Consider the following 22,679-nt stretch of genomic DNA (forward strand, 5'->3'; position numbering starts at 1 on the left):
ATCGACAAAGATGCTAGCCAGTCATCTCAAGACACTGGCTGCCGCCACACCCATCCCAGTCACTTTGGGAAACCACCCTCCCCAAGCCAGAGGTTTGGTCACCAGTGGGCACCGCCCCGAGCACTCTAGAACGGCTTTGGAGAACTAGCGTCCTTCCTCCCCCACACCCAGACTGGGAGTCTGTTCCACCGGGGGTCTCACTTGTGTGGCGAACTTAGTCATTGTGAGACAGTGGGGCTTGTCATTTCCCCCTTCCAAGAGGAGGTACCTTGGTGCATTTGAAACTGCTCGACACGCTGTGAAGATATTTTCGGAGGGTAGGGGGTGCTTGGGGAAGTTGTGCAGATTACCTAAGTCAAGCGGTGCTCGCGTGCGTGGTGTGCGGGGACTCTGCAGGCACAGAGACAGCACTTGGCAGTGGAGGGCGGGCGACCGGCCCACCTCGTGGTGCTGACCCGGCAGTGAGGACCTGTCCTCATGCCTCGCTGCTTTTCTCCTCTGTGGGCTGCAGGAGCTGGTCAGACTCACCGTCGAGAAGCAGGGGCACCCGTCTCCAACAAGCCCAGTGAAGCCTAGCTCCCCAGCCTGCAAGCCCGATGGGTGAGTGCCAACCGAGCCCTCCGGTCACTGGTCACGTGAGGTCTGCCTGCAGGCGGGGCCAGGTCGGCAGCCCACAGCCCTGTGTCACTCCGAGTGCTACAGCTCCCACACACCTGGAAGTATTTCCCGGTCTCAAGGCTCATAGCGTCACTCCTTCCAAGGCTAGTGTATGAGTGCCCGATGACCCCCACCTAGCTCTTCTCAACCAACTTCCTTTCCTCATCGGAAAGAACTTGGAAGGCTGGGTTTTGGGGATTTAGCTTGAGAGCTTTTGGCTTTATCTACAACAAGCCCCTAACACAAATATAAAATGAATTTGGAGCATTTTAGACAGCCTTTAGATTGTCTGGTGGAAGGAGTCCTTCTACAGAGGAGGAAACTAGGATGCAGAGTCGGGGACCTGGCTAAGCCCCTGTTGTTTGTGGGTGATCAAACCACACTTGAAAACCCACCTCTACCATGGAGTGTCCACACTCTGTGTCCAGGCACCCCCCACACCGCCCCCCCCCCCCCGCCAGTCATTTTCCTGCCCTGGTCACACCCTGACCCTCCTCGGACCTGCATGCACTCTGTAACCCTCTGTGACCCCAGCTTCTCTGTCACCCTCAGCCAGCCTGAGCTCCCCCTGACAGACCGAGAGGTGGAGATTCTGAACAGGACGGCCAGCACGTCGCAGTCGGCCGAGCTGCTCCTCGACTCCACTGACGAAGAGGTGGCGCCCCCCAAGCCTCCGTTACCTGGCATTCGGGTGGTCGATAATAGGTAATTTTCTGTTTTCCTAGCACCCTCCTCTGTTTACGACGCAATGTGATGAAGGGGCGGACAGAACGAGCCGAGAGGGACTCGGGGCCCAGTCCCTTGCTTCATAGAGGCTTTGGAAGCGCCACCTACCTGGGATGAGACCCTGCCCCTGCCCCTGCCCCCCACCTGGAACTCCCAGCTGCCTGCCTTATGTCCCAGGCCCGGCAAAAACTGGTCCGCTTCATCGTGGAAGGAAAAGAAAGGGTTTTTCTGGTTGTAGTTTTTTTGGCTCCTCTAACAGGCTTATTTTGGCAGGGGAGGGGGATGGGAGTGGAAGGTGTAGAGAGCAGGTATGAAGTGTCGAATAATGAATAACCCCGTGCCCTCCTCCCTGTGGAAAGAGGTCTGTTTGGGTTGATGGGTTGATGGGTGTCTCAATCTGCTTCAGCCCTCCGCCTGCGCTGCCGCCGAAGAAAAGACAGTCGGCTCCGTCCCCAACCCGCGTGGCTGTCGTGGCCCCCATGAGTCGAGCCACCAGTGGCTCCAGTTTGCCTGTTGGAATTAATAGGCAGGTAATGCAGCCCCACCAGGAAAAGCGAGGAAGATGCTGGGTTTGTGCACACGACTCCTTCAGTCCCCTGCATTAGTCACCACACAGGATCTCTTAGTCCCCACATCGGGGTGGGGACGGGGTGGGGGGCTGGAGCCCAGGGCAGCTCCTGAGGACATCTGAGCCCAGCGCCAGTGCCCTCCCCGCCACGCACTCCAGCATTCCTACGGCCTTCTTTCTGGAAGTCGCAGGCGAGGTGTGTTATTGCTTACATCACAGACGGGCCCTTTCCAGCCGGTTTCCGAGCACGGTGGTATTTTCTGCTCTGAGTAAGCATTCCAGTTCCCTCCCGCCTGGTCCCTGCCGCCATTTCTCAGAAGTGACTGGGGTTGTTTCTGTCTTCACATGAGGACCTTGACGGGGACTGTTACGCCCAGAGGCGCCTGTCAGGAGGCAGCCACTCCTACGGAGGGGAGTCGCCCCGCCTGTCCCCTTGCAGCAGCATCGGCAAGCTCAGCAGGTCAGACGAGCAGCTGTCCTCTCTGGACAGGGACAGTGGGCAGTGCTCCCGGAATACAAGCTGTGAGACACTAGGTGAGCTGCAGGCGTCGTCGTCACCACCCCGTCTCATCATCCGCTGGCTCCTTCAGGGTCACACAGTGATGCCAATCACTGGCCATGTGACCTTGGCCGAGTCATTCAAAACCTGGGCCTCAGTTTCCTCACTGTGCAGCGAGCCCACCAGAGTCTGCCTCTCAAGGAGGTCGTGAGTTTAGCTGAAACGCCTGTGTGAAACTACAGCGGGGAGGCTGCAGCGGCTGCGGCTGACCTGATGGTGTGCGGTCTGACTCCCTTTGCCAACATTAAGAGCCGCCTCTGCCCGGAGCTGTGAGGGAAGGGGAGACCCCGACAGCTTCTGACAGAGGGGGAGGCAGAGGAGCACCTCGTGGGTGCTGACCGCCTGCGGCGTGGGCCGAGAGAAGTCTGAAAGGCCATTTGACGGGAGGTGTAAAGAGCTTCAGGCTGCTCACGTCCTGTAATCTGGATGTTTCACAGCTGAGAGTTTATCTCAGAGCATAATCAGAGATTTATAGCCAGATTGCTGTCCAAGCACATTCCTCTCGGGGTCCTCAGGGTTAGTGTTAGCTGGAGCTGTCCGACTGCCCCGGAGTTGGGACGGGTCCTGATACAGCCAGTGGTGGAACAGTGCGTGGCTGTTAAAACCCCTGCGATCTGTTGGTCAGCGGACAAAATCCTAGACGCCTCACGCAGTGTTTCCTCAGTTCAGCTGGAAGAAAAGGATTTTGTGGGGAAAAGAGACTTAAGGAAATATATCAAATTGTAAACAGATCACAGTTAGACGAGGACCGCAGGTGATTTTTTTATATGGGTGTTGGGTTTTTTTGCCACATTTTCTACAGTGGTCATGCATTTTCTTTTTAACTAAGAAACTCAAAAAAACACAGGGAAGTACAAAGAATAGGATAACAGCGTATCCCTGTCTGTTCTGACTGTTAAGCAGGAGCCGAGCGAGGAATAAAAACTGCCGTGCAGGCCTCTCGATGAGGCGGGGGACTCGTTTTTGTTGCGTTGCAATGAGCAGGCTTGGGAACAGTCGCGGGGGTCTTCCTGCGGGGTCTCGTGGCTGACGGGTGTGCCTTTCCTGTTGTGAACGCAGATCATTACGACCCGGACTACGAATTCCTTCAGCAAGACCTCTCGAACGCAGACCAGATACCTCAGCCAGTGGCCTGCAACCTCAGCCCGCTGCCGGAGTCCTCGGGGGAGTCCGGGTCTCCGTTCCTTGGCCATCCCTTCCAGTTGCCCCTTGGCAGCTGCCCCCAGCCGGATGGGCCCTTAGCCCCAGGGCCACCGGCAGACACGCCACCGGCCCTCCCCGAGAAGAAGCGCAGGAGCGCGGCCTCCCAGACCACGGACTGCTCTGGCTACAGGGTGTCCTACGAGCGGCACCCCTCACAATACGACAACATCTCCGAGGATGACCTGCAGAACCCAGCCTTGGTCCAGCCCATCCCCTTCACGCCCTTCGCTGCTATTCTCCCCTTTCAGCAAGGAGGTTCCTCGGCCTCGGTCGAATTCGTGGGTGACTTCACTGTTACTGAATCAACCGGTGACCCAGAAAAGCCGCCTCCTCTGCCAGAAAAGAAAAACAAACACAGTAAGCTTTCGTGGGCTATCGTCAGGAAGCACGGTGCGCACCCTCACCGGTGGTGGGCCCTACTGAAGCATTAGGCCAGAACCGAGCCTGGGGCTCCTGGGTTGGTACAGACAGGCCCACAGGCACACGGACACTTCCGGGAGCCGGCGTGTCGACTCTGGTGACCGTTGTGTAAGCCTGGTCGGCTGAGCTCTCCTCTGGCCGCCACAGGCCCAGGTGTTTGGTTGATCTTCTGGCCTGAGCACGTGGTGGCAGAGAAACGAGTGCAGTGGCCACATTCAAGGCACCGTTACAGCAGCCGTGGGCAGAGCAGGGTGGCTGTGTGGGTTTCAGCAGAGCTTCCCACAGCCCCAGAGGGGCCCGCTCAGGGTCCCCACAAGATGCCAGGAGGCTGTGCCGAGAGGCCCCTGGTAGCCCTCGTCTTCTGGTGCAGGCACTGCAGTGCCACTTGATGGCTTGGAATCCAAGATGGCCTGAGGATGCCTCTTGGACCAGATATTATAATGCACGATGTTTGGGGGCCCAGGAGTGGAGCTGAAATTCTGGGTTTTCATATTTTGAATATTTCCAACTGTGAATTTGCTATCCGACTCCTAAGTAGAGTTCTCCTGCCTGTTGATTTTTCTGCTGGCTCCCCACTGGTACCACGTGGCCTGTGTCTCTGCCCCCTCCCCATTTCACCAGCACGGCTCTGCCATGTTCTTTGGCTGACCTGCCGTTGTCGTTTAGATGTGTGTGTGGCCATGTCAGCCCTGCAGCCAGGGCAGCCTGGCCTCAGGTGAAGCGTCAGGCAGAAAACTTCTACGTTCCAGGTCCCCCAGTAAGGGCGTTGGATGGCTCTGCCTAGGGCAGCCCCCTCGCAAACCAGAGGAGACCTGGCCCGGGTAACTACAGCGGGGACCCACCCCAGTGCCGGCTGGGTGGGCCTGCAAGGCGGCAGCCACCGAGGGTGTAATGGGCCCCCAGCTCCTCACTGGGGGTCACCTGGCTTGTGTGCTGGCCTGGACGTTGCAGCCCCCCAGCCAGAGGTAGAGAGCTGGCTCTGCGAGGCTCGTGCTGTCGCTCCCATCTGTCGTGTATGGTGGCCCGTTAGATACCAGGGCCCTCGTGCTGGGAGGAACAAATGGTAGCAGGAACGCTCCCTCCTGCACCCCTCCCTCTATGCGGGCAGGTGGGTCAGGAGCCGTCGGCCTCCCCCTTCCACCCGCTTCCCTTGACCTGTCTCGGGGACGCTATTTTGGGTTCCCACCCCGTGCTTTTTCCCTGTTCTGGAACCCTCTGAACCCAGGACCGTCAGGACCGCAGCTGTGCAAACCGCAGTGGGTGCGAGGTGCCGCCGGCCTGCAGAGCAGGGGCTGGGAGCGAGGAGGGCCGGGGAGAGGTGGTCGCTCTTCCCTCAGAACAAGCAAGTCTGCAGTGCGTTCCGTTACCTTCGGCTTCGTCTCAGCCATCAGTGTCTGTAGCACTTGTGTCTGCAAAACCTCTCAAACCTGCTGGGAGCTTATGGTGTCACAGCCCTGGGCTAAAGCTTCGCCCACCCTGCAGTTGGTCCTCACTGCTGCGGGGCCTGAAAGGTGTCATCAGCTCTTGTTTTGTAGGTGAAGGAGGCGGAGCACTAAGGAGCCTCTCCTCACCCAGGATCAGGAAGGTCTGGGCTGCAGAGCAGGCCTGTGTCTGGGCCCGGGCCCTGCCTCCCCCACTGAGCAGGCAGGGCGTGCCCCTCCTCACTGAGACCCCTTCCAGATGCTGGCCCCCAGGCAGCAGGGGGTCTTTTCCATGCCCCGGGAAAGGACCCCAAACTTGAGGCTGTCCGAGGCTTGGTCCTAATCTCACGTCCACGTTCCACTTCCTGAGGTGTCGCTTGGGGAGTTCAGTCTGTGACCCCACGGATGCTCCCGGTCGCTGAGAGGAGGAAGCGATCATCCTAACATCTGGGTGACGCAGGCAGCTCATCCGCACACAGTGCCTGTGTCACGGAGCAGCCTTGTCCTCCAGTTGCTCTGCTGTCCTGAGTTTCCCCAGCCCCTCTGGGTGAAGGCAGCCCCTCAAGGCCTTTATGCCAGACAAGCTTCCGGTCTGTCCTCTCTGCCCACAGTCTCGGGTGCTGCCGTGGTGCTTGCCCACTCACTCAGCCTTCCAGGGAAGCCAGCCCTGCCTTTGGAGTGGGCCAGTCCTTCTTGTTTCCAGGAGCTGTGAGCGGCTAGCAGGTCTCTAGGAGGGGCAACACTGGGGGAGGGCACGTCTCCCCTTGCTTCCTCTGGCGGTCAGGTAGGGGTGTGGTGTTCATTTTTCTCGGGGAGCAGGTTAGGCATTCAGAGTCAGCGGCACAGACCCTGGTGGTGCCAGCGGTGCAGAGTTAAGGTAGAGGCGTGGCAGGGCCCGCCAGGGACTGTGAGCAACTGTGTAGCAGCATCAGCAGCTGATCTTGCATGGGGACCATCCTTGCCTGCCTGCCTTTTACAGCCAAGATCCACTCTGTGCTTGTTGGAGCTAGGACAGTCTTCTTGACCCTTTTCAATAAAGAAGGTGGCTTTGAGCCCCTCCTTCAGTGAAGGGTGCCAGAAAGACACCTAGAGAGGCATTTGCTCTCCACCTTGACCCCAGTGATGCAGAAGAGAACCAGGCCACCTCCGGCCCTCGCAGCTGCTTTTCCCAGCTCAGCGCCTGTCCTTTAGCTTGCTGGCTGGTTTGGGTCTCCAGTGAAGCCCCTGGCTTGGGAGTTGTTTAAAAATACAAAGTCAGGCCCTACAGAATTGCCCTTCCCACTTTTTCTTGGGGTCTGTATCTCAGCTCCACCCAGCAGGTGCCCGTGGCCCTTGGACATGACCCAGTGGGAATGCACTCACTCGGGACAGTGACTCAGATCTCTGCCCCCATGCCCACCCCACACAGACTTAGGGTTCTTCGCTTCCAGACCAGGGCTTGTTCCCTGTCCAGTTCTCCTCGCCACTCTCACTCCCTCCTTGTGTGTGCGCGGCAGCTCTGTGGGCGAAGTTCTCGGTGGTCGCTCCTAACCCCGGGGACCAGGGCACAGCAGTGCCTTTCCCTCCAGACGTCGGCACCGCATGTGTGCGGGGCACATCCTAACACCTGGGCACTGCCTCGACCGCCTGGACGAGGGGAAAGACACTATGGGATTTCAGGCCAGCCCAGACCGAGGCTTGGCCGTGGCTAATGTCAAGCACAGGATTCAGGTCACAGAGCTGGGTGGGGTGGGAGAAGGGGCTTCTGCCCCAGCCCAGCCTTCACAGCTTCACAAGCATGCCAGGGTGTCTGAGCATAGTCAGCTCCAAACTGGCGCTTCTCCCAGCCCCTGGGGTCTTCAGGGGGGCCTGGCTCTGCAGAGGCGACTGAGATCACTAACCCCGAAAGTCAGGAATGGAGTGTGCATGGGTGCACCCGCGGGAGGCCCCGCACCTCCACACCTCCAGAGAAGGTGCCTGCCAGGGTGAGGGAACTGAGATGGGACAGCTGCGCTCTTTGTTCTCTGACTTCCCACCTCCTGGCAGGTGGGATCCCTGATGCCGGCTGCTCGGAGGTCTCTGTGGGTGCTGCCACACTGTGCAGGCGGGAGGGAGAGCCTGCCCCTGGGTGGGCCGTGGGGTGCAGGCAGCTCGAGCAAGAGGCAGCAGCTTGGCATCAGGTGGCAGCAGTGGCAAGGGCTGGGGTTTCCCAGAGGGTTTTTACGGAGGAGGGGGGAGGAGAGGGTGCGAGCATTTGAAATTGAGCGCTTTTCCACCCTTTGCCTTCCCGAGGGTGCTTAAAGCCTTGCAGCTGGGAGGGGACAGTAGAGTGCAGTTGCTGTATTTCTTGCACACCCCATGGGTGCTTTACAAGCCCCACCCCAGCTGCTTAGCCGGGCTTTGCAAGTGACCAGGTAGGGGCAGGTGCTGAGGGATGCAGGTCCCATTCGTCCATGCATCCTGCACATTCCTGCGGACACCTGCTATGTGTTGGCCTCTAGTGATGCAGCAGTGAACAGGATGTGTGCCCCTGCCCTCCTGAAGCTCCAACTCGGGTGAGAGGCAGTGAGCCCTGTCATGTCCACTCTGAAAATATGCCCTGAACCAGGCCTCTGCCAGCACCTCCCCACCCCGGGACTCTTCATCCAGCAAGCTCAGCAGCTCTGGATGGTCTTCCCGAGACAGAGCAGCGGCAGACACACCCCGGGGGCCCCTCCGACGGTCCCTGCCAGCTCAGCACCAACTCTGCTTCCTGCCCATCCCAACCTCCTGGGGATCCTCTCGTCTCATTCCCTGTCCCTGGACCCCGCACGCCTCTGGCTTTTATCTGGCTTGTAGCCTCATGTGGGGGGCTCTTCCCCACCCTCACGTAGCTCATCCATCTTCTAGACTAGCACCCCCACCCCCACCCATTTCTCTGTTCCCCACAGGGCACTTTGCCCCAACCTTCACCCCACCTGGGTCTGCTTTCTGTCTCCTAGAGGGTGGGGCGAGTCCCCTGGTCAGTGCCTAACACTTAGTAGGTGCTCATTAAAAATCGGATGAATGAACAACACCCCAGGTGGCCCCCGACAAATGTGGGGACAAGGTGGAGCTCCTGTGTGCAGGAGGCTCGGAGAAAGTGTGGCCAGGCAGAGCCTGAGACACAGAGGAGGAAAGAGTCAGCTCCAAGGCTGGGGACGTGCAGCGGGGTCGGCCACGTGGACATCCCTGCAGGTGTTACTGGGGCTGCGGGTGGACAGCTGTGCGGCCTGTGAGCCCCGCCCACAACCAATTGGTGCCCGTTCCGTGCCTAGAAACCCCAGGGGCTGTGCAGCAAGGGAGCCTGATGCCCCAGTGTGCTTTTAAAAATGGACTTTATTTCTCAGAGTGGTTGGGGTTCACAGCAACCCTGAATGGGCAGGACAGAGAGTTCCTGTGTATCCCACCCCCGCCTCACCGTGGTTTCTCTGAGGGCTGCCACACTCTCCACCAGGACACCACTGTCAGTGGCAGGCAGTGAGCCTGCACTGACGTGACATGACATTGTCACCCAGAACCTACTCCGGCAGGGCCCACTCTCAGTGTCCACACTCCCTGTGTTTGGATGTGTGTGCCCACTGCTGGGGCATCCCCCGGGGCGGTCTCACCACCCTGGCTGCAGTGACGGACCAGGCCCCCTGTCCCGCAGTGCTGGCCTACATGCAGCTGCTCGAGGACTACTCGGAGCCACAGCCGTCCGTGTTCTACCAGACGCCGCAGAACGAGCACGTCTACCAGCAGAAGAACAGGCTCCTCATGGAGGTCTACGGCTTCACCGACTCCTTCAGCAGCGTGGACGCCCCGCCGGAGCTGGCGCCGCCCCCCGCCCTGCCTCCCAAGCAGCGGCAGCTGGTAAGCAACCCCTCCCATGTCCCCTCTCTGTGCTACCCCAGTGACCAGAACTTCCATCCTGCAGGTCTCAGGAACAAGGTCATCCTATTCCTCAGGGGCAGGTTTAACCTCTCCTTCCAGCCGGGGCCTGGGGCTGCCACGTCCCACATGGGGGCTCTCTCCCCCCCAAGCAGCTCACGTGCAGCCTGTCTCCTGCTCTGCCCTCTCCCTGCCCCGCCAGGCAGCCCCGCGCAGCTGGCTCTGGCTGGTGCGCGCTCTCTGCCGACAGTGCCGTACATTATTTTCTCTCTTCTTCGGCTTCAGTAGAGACCTCCCAGAAAAGGGGACTCGGTCAAAGCCCAGGGCAGGTCCGTGTAGGGCCATCTGGGGGCTTGATTCACCTCATGGGCCTAACTCTGTAGAGGGACTTACACCCACCCCGGCCGGGGAGGCCCCAGTGAAAACGAGCTCTATTGAAGCAGGACGGCCACATGTGTCTCAGGCATGGCACTGGCCTCCTCTAAAGAACACCTGTGTGAGAACTCCATGCAGGTAAGGAAGCCCGAGCCTGCACGGGGGCCGGCGTCCCGCAGGTCCTGGGGCCGGGCAGGAGGGCACATCAGCTGTGCCTGTTTGCTGCCTCGAAACCCTTTTCTCTTTGCTACTAGTTGACTGACCAAGGGAACCCTGGTCGGGTTCTAGGGTCCCCGCCCAGCCCTGTGCCCTCCAGGAAGGGCGCCCCCGGGGGGCCTTGTCTTTTTCAGAGGGGCACGCGCTGCTGTTCTGCCCCCATGCTGGCCAGTTGTGTAGTGTTTTCACTTAAGAGGGACCAGGGAGGCCAGCTGGGCCATCTCTCATCCATTGCGGGTGGACCTGAGGTGCTGCCCCGACTTTTCTGGGATCCAGCTGCCAACTAGGGGGCCAAGGCCCTGGGCTCCTCCTCGTGCCCCCGCACCCCCCGCCCCCAGGCTCGGCAGTTCTGTGCATGGGGCCCGAGCCCATGCCCAGCCCCAGGTGCCCCTGAGCCTTCCTACGTTCTGTGGGCTCAGGGGCCGACCAGACAGAACCACGGGCAGCCTCTCGGGAGACAGCAGGTCTGGTGGAGGAAAGGCCAGCTCGGTCATGGGAGTCCTGAGTTCCAGCCCTGCTGTTTACTGGCCACATCGCAGCTTTTCCTTGCCCAGCCCACCCCACTGATGCCTGAATGTGCTCGAATGGGAATGTAAATTGCTCTGAAAATGTCTCAGAAGGGGACCTTCTCCACGGAAACAAACGCCTTCCCCAAAGACCCCTCACCTAAGCTGTTTGCTTGAAGGGCTGGGCCAGATTTCCCTGAGGTTTGGAATATTCTCAGCCCCTTTGCTGGTGCCCATTGGCTGTCTTTGGGCATCTGCCCTCATGATCCCCAATGAGATCCCCAATGAGCATGCTTGGTGTCAGCCCATCTGGGGGACCCCTCGGGACCTTTCCTTCACCAGGCTGGCAGGGCAGTCCTGAGGGCCCAGAGAGAGGCCTGCTGGGGCCCCAGTTGCTGAGCAGACATCCTCTAGAGCACCTCTGTGTCTGCACTGGGCTTCCACGTGGCTCTACAGGGCCTCACCACAGCCGCATCATCCCCACTTGCAGTAAACTGAGGCTGTCGGAGCAGAAGGGACTTCCTCAAAGCCCACCGCAAGAAGCGGGAGAGTTGGGGACAGAGCCCAAGGCTGAGTGAAGCCCCGGCACACTGCGGCGTGCCCTGGGCAGCCGGTGGGCACACCCTCTCACATGCAGGCTCGGGAAGGGTTATCCCAGGTTCCCGCTGGCCCACACGTGCTGTGGGAGGCACGGTTCTGAGTGCTTCACGTGCACACAGTCCTGCACAGTGCTACCCATCTTGCAGGTGAAAACCGGGGGCCCAGGGAGCTCTGAGTAATGCCCAGGGTCAAGCAGGTCACAGGTGGCAGGGCCCAGATTCAGACCCGGGCAGCCTGGCCCCTGGTCTGCACTCCGCCGAAGCACAAGCAACTACATGGTCTACGGTCTACGAGGAGGGGCTGGGGGCCCTGAGCAGATGGGCAGGCGGGGCTCAAACCCACTTGGCCCCTTCTTCCACTTCCACTGGACACAGTTTGTGTGAGAGTTAGCTTTAAATCTACTATAAGGAAGTGAGGGAGGGTGCCCGCTTGTCCAGGTGGCCCTGGCGGGCGTCTCTGATCCCCATGCTGAGCCAAGAAGCCATCCTCTCCAGAATGACCCAGCAGAGCTGGGCCGCAGCCTCCTCGGCCTGTGTGCGCACATGCCTGATCATTCTCTGCTTTTCTCCCTCCTCTCATCTTCTCTCATCCCTCTGTCCAGCAGGCCTCCTATGCTGCTTCTTCCTTCTCCTCTGTCTCCTACTGTGTCCAGCAAACTAAAGTGGCCTTCGCCCCCGAGGACAGCAGTGCCACTCAGGGCATCAGTGTGTCCGTCTCTAACTCCTTTCTCAGCCGGCATGGCAACTTACCTGTGCCCTCGGTGAGTCGTCCCTGCCGCTCTGTACTTGCAGCCTGGTGCACGTGAACTTCGTTTGTAGCCTGTGCCTCCTGACGAGTGTGCGGCTACTCATCGCTGACTCTGTCCTCCTGCAGATCCCCGCACCTGGTGGGACAGGGTACACGGGGACAGTTCTCTGTGCTGAAGGACTGCGTGGAAGGGGGTGGGGCAGGGTGGGAGTGGGGGCGGGAATGTGAGTGGCCACACTTGTAGCATTATCACTCAGGCATAAACTGCAGAGACTTTGTGGCCTTTTTATTCTGGTCTCCCCTGGGGCCAGCCCTTTATGTGTTGTGTGGTTAAAAAGAAATTTTCCTCCCAGAGGAAGCTGGGCCGAGGAGACTGGATATGAGAGAGCTGGGGGTGGAGGGCTGCATCCGTGAGCCTTTGCTGTGTAACAAACCCCAAGGCTTCGTCACTTCGAACTACAGTAGCCATTTCTCATTGCCTAGGACACAGGTCGTGGGGGATGGTGCTGATCTGGCCCAGGCTGGCTTGGGCTGGACTTGCTAACATCCCTGGAACCTCAGCTGGGACAGCTGGGCTGGGCTGGCCGTGACCCACGCGATCTGTCGGCCCCCACTGGGGCCAGCCTGGGCCTGTTCACAGGGCAGCTGGCACAGCTCCCAGGGAAACAAATGGGAGTGTGCAAGGTATCTTAAGACCTAGCTCTGTCACCTCCCTGGCATTCCCTCAGTCCAGCCTCAAGGCCGGCCCAGATTCCAGGAATGGGGAAGTAGATCTGCCTTTTGGAGGCAGCTGCTGACAGGGGGGCTTGGGCACAGGTGGGTGTCAGGGGGAGTGTTTGTCACTTTCATAAACAGTTTTCTTCTGAAATGTGGGACACTAGCTCTTTAGGAGACATAGAGCTGGTCTTTTACTAGAATCTGCAGCTGTCCAAAAGCCCAAACAGTCACCGCTCCCCTTCCGTCTGTTCAGGTGAAAATGAACCGCAGGGAAGCACTTGGGGAAGGAGTCACGTTCGCTCCCCACCACAGTCCGTTTGTCCCTGCGTGGTTCGCTTATGCTCCCCAGTCTCAGTTTCCTTCCGTTGGGGCTGTGCTTTCACTTGCCTCTTCTTTTGTGACTCAAGGATTAGATCAATTCTTAGGAGACTGCCTGGCACACGGTAGGCTTAGAAATTCTTACTGCCTGTTGTTGCTTTAGAGTTCTGGATTAGAGTCCTGGTTCTGCTCTGATTCTGCATGTGAGAACTTGGGCCAGGGGCTTCACCTGGTTGGGCTCCCCTCGCCCCTCTGCAGCGATGAGGTTGCCCCGTGCCCAGGTTGGGATGGTCCTGCCTGCTGAGAGGACCTTGGAGTCCATGCTTTGGGGACAGTACCAGGGCCTAGCTTCATAGAGCCCTCAGCCCCCCTACACTTGGCGTAGGCTGGACACCTTTCTCCCTGCCCCCCAGCCCCGGCCCAGTGCACAGACGCCCTCTGTGTCCTCAGCAGGCCCTTCTAGCAGCTCCTTTCGCAGACTCGCTCAGCTGGGCCTCAGGCAGCCCCAGCTCTGGACTGTTTTTTGCCCATAAACAGAAAGTAAATGTGAGCTCTCTGAGAGCACCTAGAGTATCCCTGTTGAGCATTTGGAGTTACAGGTCTGTCAGTGAACAGGACTGTTTGCTGCAGAATGAAGGAAAATTTGAGGGCATCTTAACTAAGCTTGGCTGTGAGGACATCACAGTTCTCATGCCTGGGACTTAGGGAGTCGAAGGCATGCAGCTTTGGAAGTCCTAGGCTCTCGGCACCAGCTCCACTGAGGGGCCCAAGGGCGGCCCTGGGGTCCCAAGTTTCTCTGCCCGCCGTCCTGGGCCTGTCACCAGGCCAGCGTGGCGTTCCGAAGGGTGCCCCTTAGAGCACAGGAGTCCTCGGGTCTGAGGACACTCACATCGTCCTTGGCCCAGTGACCTGCTGCCGCTGCCGCCGGAGATTCATGGGCCCTGGAGCTGGACAAGGTCGAGCAGAGGTTTTTGGGAAATAGCTCTTGAGTCGTGGCTTGAAAGACAGTTAGGATTTCAGGGAGCTAAAGGTCTGGGAAAGCAAATCGGACACGTTCCATACGGCTCCGGCTGGGTGGCTCAGTCGGCTGAGTGGTGTCCCACAAGGCAAAAGGTCACCAGTTCAATTCCCAGTCAGGGCTCATGCCTGGGTTGTGGGCCAGGTCCTCAATTGGGGGCATAAGAGAGGCAACCAATTGGTGTTTCTCTCCCTATATTTCTTCCTCCCATCCCCTCTCTAAAATTAAGTAAGTAAAATCTTAAAATACATATATTCATTCCACACTGAGAGCCCTGCCTGAGGAAGAGGCTAGAGAGCCTAGCGTACATTCTGGAAGGTCACCTCAAATGTGAGCACTGGAGGACTGAGGTCAGGGGACACCCTGCTGAAGGGCAGTGAGGATAGCCAGCCCTTGGCGTGTCCTTAGTCGTCCCTATGTGCACCTTCTCTGAAATCCGCTGCTTCCGAGCTGCTCCCCCCGGCACACGTCTGCGCCTCGGGCCAGGCCTTCCCTGTCTCCACTGCCTGCTGCTTGTCCCCCAGGCGTCTGTGCCCCTGTTCCTGGGCACTGCCCTCCCTGCTTGGCAGTCTTCCACCAGGTCTGCCTGGCCGTCTCGTTCCCTGGAATGGGTTGCCCCCATCCACAGACATCCTCACCTTCCTGGCCCCTGAGCATGCACACAGGCCCACGTCCACACCTGTCCTGCCGGGTCTGGGGCGTTGAGACCGTTTGTTAGAAGAAGGTGTTCGGGGTTGTGAGTGACTGCGAGGCAGGGAAGACATGGAAAGTGGGGTGTAGCCTCCTCAGGCCAGAGGCGGCTTGTCCTGTTTGGTTCTGATTCTGCAGGGCCTCACTGTGCTTGCCCCGAGGGGCACTAGTGAGTATTTGAGTGATGGGTCCCCCCAGGAACAGCTCTCAGACATGGTGCCGGGGTCTCTTTACCTGTCCCCGGACTCTCTTGGGTTGCTTGTACCCCCAGGCTGCCTGCCATGTTCTCACTGTCGCCCAAGGCCTCCCTCCCCTCCAGTGCCGGTCCCTCTGGCGTCAGCCCTCCCTCCCCACACTGAATGCCCACGGGCCGTCTCCCTGCCATGGCCCATCTCTGATTGCAAGTCCTAAAAGTTGGATTGGGTCCATATTCATTTTACTCCTGACCAGCCGGGGTATTGCTGAGCCTCTCCTAGTAACCGTCAGGGTTGGTGGTGCCTTTCAAGTCGACATTAGAAAAACCACCTTCCTTCACCCCACCCCAGACTGTTTTCTGGCAGAGCCTCTCTTTGCCCACTGCCAGTTACGGGTGTTTGCGACCGCCCAGATAACTGTTCAGCTGCTAGAAATCTGTTGAAATGTCTCTCTACCATCCTGGCTTCCCTCATGGGCCTGGGTCGGGAAAACTGCCACCAGACCCAGGTTTTGAGTGGAACTTGGGAAATACCCAGAATGACTCTTTTGTTTTAGAAAAGACCTTTTGGGTGAGAAAGTCAAGTGCGCGTCACCTTGAGGACTTCTTAAAAGGGAGGGGTCTCTAGAGCGGTGGGTTAGGAGGTGCTGCTCAGAGAGGGTAGGCCCCGCGCTCTGTGTCACCTGAGATGCCCTCAGCAGAAAGGCTGTGCCTTTGAGACTCTGGGTGTCTGCTACACTGTCCCCTCATGTGCCCCCCACCCCGGGCCCAGTCCCCGAGACACACACGACTCCTGAGATTCCACTCGTGTGTCTGTCACTCACAGGCTCCTCACCTCCTGGTCACCAGCCAGCCATGAGCGTGACCCAGCAGCCATCACAGAGACCCCTGGCACTCGGGCTGGTCTGAAGGCCGGCCAGGAAAGGGGCCGAGGCAGGGGCGAAGAGGAAAGGGGAGGTGACGGAATGGGGCAGGGAGGAGGGTGGCCAGCACGAGCAGTGGACCCGAGTCCCAAGGGCGCTCAGCCTGCTTGGCCCGGCGTGGTGTCTGTGTCCACTTGCTTGAAAAGATGAGCTCCCACCCACCTTGCCTCTGCCCCTTGTTTCCTCCTGGTGTCATCTTGTCTTCACTGGCTCCCTGCTCTGGGTGGAGCCAGCTCCCCTTGAGAGGGGAGAGGGGGAGCATTGTGTAGGGGCAGCCCTGCTGGCCCGCAGGTTGGTGGGGGGGGTGGTTCTCTGAGCTGCATCTCCAGTGGGGCTTTGTTCCTGTGCTGGGGACCTGCCTGCCGACCTGCTTAGTGTCAGGAAGAGGGGCTGGGCCTCAGCTCTGCGGACGCTGTTCCTTGCGTGGCTGTGGTGGCTCATATGGCCTGTGGGTGTTTCCAGTTACTCGAAGTCATAGGCTCTCAGGTTCTGCCCCTTCTTGGGGGCCTCGCACTGAGTATGGTCTGCAAGTGCAAGGGCAGGCGTCTCCCCACTAGACTCTGGGCTCCCTGGGGTGAGCAGCCCGTCCCCATGCTTCTGGTGTCACAGGCGCCCAGCAGTTACTCCCTCTTACCTGGCCACGCCCTGCTGCTCTCCGTCCTTACTGCTGTGAGTGACCCGCCACCCACCGCGTTGCCCAAGCGAGAAATGAGCGCCCTCTTGTCTTCCCTCCCCCGCCACGTGCACCACCTACACACCACATTTCCGCGTGACACATGCACACCCAGTCCCTCGCCCCGCTGCACTTCCCCCAGACACCCACTGCCACTCCCTTCCTGCCCCCAGCGTGGGCCCTGTGGCCTCCTCATGGCCGCCCTGCCACTGCGGTCAGGTACCCTCCTCCCCCTTCTGAGCACTTCACTCAGACGGAAGGGTCGACTCGTCCCTGCAGAGCCAGGTCCAGGGTTTCCCTCAGTCCTCTGCCCACTGTCCCTGCCCCCGTGCCTGCGTGCCCTCCGCTCTCCTGGTGTGGGCTCCTCGTCACCCCCACGCCTACCCTCTGCTCTCTCCCTTCCCCACCCTTCCCCACCGTATCTTCTCCTTACTCGCTGAGTGTACCTGAGCGTGCCACCCCCAACTCGCTCGGCCTCTGTTTCCTCATCTGTCGGGGGGCGGGGGGGCTGAGGCGGTAAGGTTAAAGGGAAAACACGCGGAAAGAATACCACAGTGCAGAGCGCTCAGCCGGCATTTAGTAACCAGGGACACAGGGTAACGACACTTGTTGTCACGGTGGGGGGTGGTTTGCTTCTTCTGTAATGTCCACACGCCTTCTCTCACGGCTGTGAGTCCTGTGAGGTCAGGGACGGGGCTCTTCACATGCTTGTGGCGCTGCACATGGCTCAGGCGCTCGGAGACGCTAACCGACCCGAGTTCCTTGCTCCACCCAGAAGCATGAGCAGTGACCGGGGAGCCCTCCCGCCTCTCCCTCACCCCTCACCCTGCTTCCCGGCAGCCCGGTGGAACACGCCGATGCCGACTCGTCACATGATAGCGCTCCGTTCCCATGAACCAAGACTCGCTGGTCCCAGGTGTGGCCAAGGACCCTGTTTCTCCCTCATTGCCCTTCCCGCTGACCCAAGAGGCTCCGTCTGGCCCAAGAGTCTCACCAGCAGCTCCTGTCTGCCGGCCCCTCGGGGGTGTTCATGCTGTGCCTTTCCGCCCTGCCAACAAGACCCTGTGCTTGTGTGGCCACTGCCGCCTTCCAGGTGTGAAGTCTGGTTTTGAGCCCACTGTGACTCGGACACAGCTTTGGGGCAGGAGGCACACGCACACCTGTACCCCTCCTGCATTCCTGAGATGAGAGAGAGAAAGCGCGCAGTCCACCTTTGTGCAGAGCCACAGCCCTGGAGGAGACAGTCACCGTGGGAGCCCAGGAGCCATCTGGCCTTGCCCGCCAAGGGCAGCAGGGGCCCTGTCCAGAGGCAGGACGGGTCCCCGCCTAAAGATCCTCACCTCGGGGGCTTGCAGAGTGTCTTCTGTGACCGAGCCTTCCTGCCCCTCCCTTCTAAAGGCTCTCTGACTCTCTCGTTAGCGCCAGTGGCATTGTCGGCGGGCAGTGCTCCTCCAGACTAGCCGCAGTCACAGGAACGCTGCAGGTGCCCTCTGACTGCGTGACCGTGGACTGGGCAGGCAGCACCCTGTCCTCGGGAAGGCCTGTGATGAACCCTAAGGGTGCCGTCCACGCACACTGTTGCCTCAGACTTTCACGTCATCCCCCCCCCCCCCCGCAGGGCCCCGCCCGCCGCTCTAGGACGGAGCACCTACCCCCACTGCAGAGACGGAGAGCCAGAAGGGAGCCGCTGAACCCTTTCCTCGGAGTCTTCAGTGAGGCCAAGGTTGGAAGCCAGATCCCCATCGTAAAAAGGAGTGTTCCATTGACGTTTATGAAACGCTTCGTTGCAGTACATAAACGCCGGGACCCGGGAAGGCTGGGTGAAGAGAAAGGCCCAGGTGGGCCACGGCGACAGGGGCGGAGTGGGGCTGCGGGCCCTCGGCGGGGTCCCTCTGCGCCTTTGAGGCCAAACCAAGTGCAAGTGGTTGGGTCAGGTCTCTAGGACAGAGTTCAAATCGGTTCTCCAGACCTGCCGTGGGTCTCTGTGGAGTGTTGGTGCTGTCGGGTCAGGCCTCGGGGACCACGCAGAGCGCCCGCTGTGTGTTGGAGGGTCTGCAGAGTGTAATCAGCCATGAAGCCGTCGGCCAAAGGTGTAGTGCTTTCGAGGAAGATCTTACCATTTAGGTTGCAAAACTGTCACAGGAGACGAAAAGTGCTGAGTTCCTGCTTTTTTACCTGCCTTGCTGCCTGAAAGTCTCCCATGCAAGACTTCTGTTCCTCCACACCCTTTGTTATAAAGTGCACATTAGAAGTGTCAGGTGGTTTTTAGAAATAGACTCCCTGGGAAGTTTATTTAAAGAGAGGTTTCGGACCCCACCGTGACCCCGGTGCCGCCCCTCCCTGTCAGATGCGTGCAGCAGGGCCAAACTCGTGGCTGTCGTCCTGGGCCGAGCGGGCTCTGCAGGGGCACGCCTGGGGAGCAGGGGTCCTATAAGCACTGCAGGGACGTCAAGGAAGGACGGTGGTCTGGGCCTCGGTAGAGCCAGAGGAAGCCTTTCGCAGACACAGCTCACTCGGACCAGGAAGGAGAGAGGAGACAAAGCCAGCACTCTTCCTTCCAGTTTGCCACCTGGAGCAACAAGGAATGTTATCAAGGGCCCTTCCTGGTCACCTGGGTAGGAGTGATCACGTCTCACCTGGAAGAATAGGTGAGAGCATGCCTCTCTCTAGGCGCCGCCTCCCCCAGAGGTCAGGTAGGGATCGTGCAGTGGCCAGAAGCTCGACTTCCCTCCAGGAGAAAGGATGCAGGCCTCACGTTGTACAGACACTCGGAGTCCCTGCTTGCGGGAAGCGTGCTGAGCCCAGGACCAGTACGGAGCTGTTGTCCCGGAGATTTTCTGTAGGGGAAGCGAGCCTCTCTGGCAGCTTCCCTTGAGTGTGTTCTCTCACAAACGGTGGGTCACAGTTGAGGCCCCAAACCAGCTGTCCAACAGTGGATCTACTTTGCCAAGCAGCCTCCAAAAACACCAAAACCAGAAGCCTTGCTTGAGCCAGGAGTGTGTGGTAATGACCAATCTCCCCAAACACTTCACCACGACAGGAAGTCCATTCCTGTAAACGGGCGCATTTCCCTGCAATTAATAGGGCCTAAGGTTCCCTAAATCTTGGCACTCACGTCGCTGTGGAGCAGCCATCCCAGCCAAGGCCCTTGGGCCCCCGGCTGCTGGCCCACCAACGGCCTCCTCAGACAGCCCCCTCTACCTTGTAACCCCAGGAATTCAGTGCAAGGACGTGTTAGGTTGCGGAATCCTGATTCTTCGCTTAAAGACCTGCTTTCTTGCCAGCACAGCACAGGGCCCGTCCCCGGTCATTTTCCGTGCCAGGGCCACAGTGCAGAGAGAGTGTCGGTGAGCACTGGTGCCGGGCCAGCTTCGGGCGGCTTGGCTTCTCTGGGCATGGGTGGCCACATGCCAACAGACAAGGTCATTGAGCTCGGTCAACCTGGACCCTCAGAAGACTCTTGGTGGTTCCTCCAGGTGTGTGTTTTCAAGAGTGGATGCTGGTCGCAGCGTCTCATGAGGGCAGCTCTCTCTCTCTCTGCACCCCCAGCTTGGTCCTCATTCCAGCCTCAGCCCACTGCCTTCAGTGTGCTGGTCACCCCAAAACTCAGCTAAGGAGTGCTGCGGGCAGAGTCAGAGCTGCAGACGGCGTGGATAGGGACTGTCCTGCGTTCAGAAGACCCACTGAGTGTGGGCCATCCCACGTCACCTCTCAGGAGCGGAGCCGTGTGTTACTAGGTATGTGGCCCTGCCCTTCCAGCCTGTTTCTTCATCTTGGGACAAGGATCAGAGCCGCGCTGTGTAGGGATTGAGATGATTCGTGCAGAACCCTGGGCCCCTCGTCTGGCCAGCAGGGGGCATGCGGTGAGAGGGGCTCATTGGGCCACCTGGATGTGGTCCTTGTTGACAGCAGAGGGACTGTGTGATCAGGGCTGACCAGGGCGGGGCGGGGGGTGCGGTACAGCACCCCCTCTCCTAAGGCCGCCTCTCCCCAGGAACACCCTGGCCCTCCTAGGCCTTTGGCCAAAAGCCTGCAGTCCCCAGATAGGCAGCCCCTCTCGCTGTAGATCCTCAGCCCGAACAGCCTTCCTCTGGCTATAAATAAAAGCTGTTGCTGCAGGGAGTGCGGGCTTTCGGCCAGAGGCGGAGCGGGGCGCCCGGCAGAACCTGAAATACGCCCCGGCTGTGCTGAAGTGGCATTTCTGCTCAGTGGCCAGCTCTGCCTCTCTCCCTGCTCGAATGAATAAATACAATCTTAAAGGGCCTGGAAATACTTCTGGGGGAAGTAGTAGAGACCAGACGTGTTGAAATGGGATGATAATGAGCCCCTACGTGGCCCACACATCTACAGAGCCACCGCAGAGGCACTGGGCTTCCTGGTGATTAGAGAGCAGCCCCTGCATCTCCCCAGCCCTGGAAGGTGCCTTCAAAGCTTGGCCCCTGTCCCAGCACCACTGCATAGCTCGCATGCCAGAGCTGCTCAGGAGCTCCCGAGGGAGGAGGGAGGAGGGCGGGCAGGCGGGGTGGGAAGGGCAGGGCCTGCGGACACTTAGTCCTAGAGATGGAACCTCCTTCCTTCCTTTTTGATGGCTGCTCTTCTCCTGCCCTGCATGCCCTGGCATGTCCCTGGACCTCCTTCTCCGTCTCCCACTGGGGACCTGAACCTGGCAGTGGGTGGTGCTTGCCTCTTACCCTTCCACACTCAAAAGTGAGACACCGCTGAATCAGGCAGCGTTTTAGGTACTTAAGTACCAACACTAGAAGCAATTCCTGAGTGTTCCTTTGTTGGGTCAGTAGAAGTGTGGGACCCCTGTTAAGTGTCTCAGTGCCGTTGTGTAGGGTAGTTCCCAGACTGGGATTCGGGAGGGTAAGGGAGGACAGCTGATGTTGATGGAGTGCTGGTCACGTGCCAGGCTGTGCTGGGACTCAGGCGTCACCATCAAATCCACACAGAGAGCCTGGGGCAAAAGTGCTAGTGTTTTCATCCCCATTCTAAAGGGGAAGAAACTGAGGCTCCAGACCTTAAGTCACTCGCTTAGGGTCACTGGGGTGTGTAGTACAGGTCCACATGACTTGAAAACATGTCCCAGCTCCCAAAAAAGACACCAGCCGCGCCGGAGTCTGCCACCCTGAACTTGTCACTTCAAGACCTTTTTAACATGCCATGTGATCCACTAGGAAGCCACTATCAAATGTCACAACTCCTGTGATCGCGCTGGAACTGTGTCTGAGTCAGGGGTTCATTGTCGCAGGGCCAGCCAAGTGCAGGTTTCAGGAGCTGGGTCCCAGTAAGGACAGTGTTGGTGCTCAAGAGAGAGCTGGCCTTTTTCTGTCTTAGTCCGCTCTGGCTGCTGTTAGGAAAGTACCACACCCTGGGTGGCTTATGAGCAGCAGAAGTCCAGTTCTCGCAGCTCTGGGGCCGCAAGTCCACCATCGGGGTTCCAGCGTGGGCGCGGGAGGGCCCTCTCCCAGGCCCAGACTCCTCACTGCAGCCTCAACTGGCAGGAGGGCCAGCACCTCTGCACACCCTCTCCAGGGCGCTACACACACACAGCTCCCCAGCTCCTCTGCAGAGAAGGACATGACCAGAGTGTCACTTCCGGCAGGAACCGAATCCTGCGCGGCGTTCGCGGGTCAGAACATGTGGCTCCCCCACTCTTTCATTTGACTGTGTGGGGGGCGCCTCGAGTTTGTGCTTAGACGGGCAGTGAGACATGTGAGCGGGTGCCCAGGACAGGCCCGCTGTGTCTGGTGTGAGTCAGCAGCCCCCCGGCGCTCGCAGGGTGAGAGGGCCTTGGCCTCCCCAAGGAGGAAGGAAGACCCTCCCTTCTGATGGGTGCAGCCAGCGAGGAGGCCGGCTGCCAGCAGTCCGGCACAGGAAGGGAGGCTTGCCTGTCCTGGAGTGGCCGGAGGTCTCTGTCCAGGTTATAGTGGAGCTTTGTAGGACTGGTTAAGGATGCGACTAGTTTTGACCTCCTGTTTGTTTAAAATTTCATTTTTTCCTCCTCCTTGTGGAGTCTGAAAAGTCCCCGCCAAGTGCAGAGGACATGGAGTGAGCGATGTGCACAGTTGGGCTGGGTTTGGGGCTTGTTGGGTTCTACGTCCATAGTGGGCGAGCGAGCTTAGCAAGGACTTCGGCCACAGTCCCTTCCACACGTTCCTCTCCCATTTCCTTGGGACGTTGGCAAGCCCTTTGTGGGTCGTGGTGACATGGTCGTATTCTTGGCTGGTGGCCAGGGGTCTCTGCCCCTCTGGCTCTCCTCCCTGCGCAGAGCCCAGG

The 22,679-nt window shown here is 59.3% G+C and overlaps 1 protein-coding gene across 15 annotated transcripts in view; it reads left to right on the forward strand.

Annotated features, from left to right (window-relative positions):
- RAPGEF1 (Rap guanine nucleotide exchange factor 1) overlaps positions 1-22,679 on the forward strand; it is a 123,766-nt gene that overhangs the window by 79,801 nt on the left and 21,286 nt on the right. For 7 of the 15 annotated variants that reach the window (XM_053919471.1, XM_053919485.1, XM_045196988.3 and 4 more), the window contains 7 exons: positions 512-600; positions 1,210-1,362; positions 1,790-1,913; positions 2,302-2,485; positions 3,570-4,070; positions 9,204-9,406; positions 11,723-11,881. In XM_053919471.1, coding sequence (XP_053775446.1) covers positions 512-600; positions 1,210-1,362; positions 1,790-1,913; positions 2,302-2,485; positions 3,570-4,070; positions 9,204-9,406; positions 11,723-11,881 — 1,413 coding nt within the window. The remainder of the gene's footprint in view (positions 1-511; positions 601-1,209; positions 1,363-1,789; positions 1,914-2,301; positions 2,486-3,569; positions 4,071-9,203; positions 9,407-11,722; positions 11,882-22,679) is intronic. The other 8 variants (XM_053919509.2, XM_053919517.1, XM_024562413.4 and 5 more) reach the window with 2 other exon arrangements.

This window comes from Desmodus rotundus, chromosome 1, assembly GCF_022682495.2.
Source record: "Desmodus rotundus isolate HL8 chromosome 1, HLdesRot8A.1, whole genome shotgun sequence".
NCBI lineage: Eukaryota > Metazoa > Chordata > Mammalia > Chiroptera > Phyllostomidae > Desmodus > Desmodus rotundus.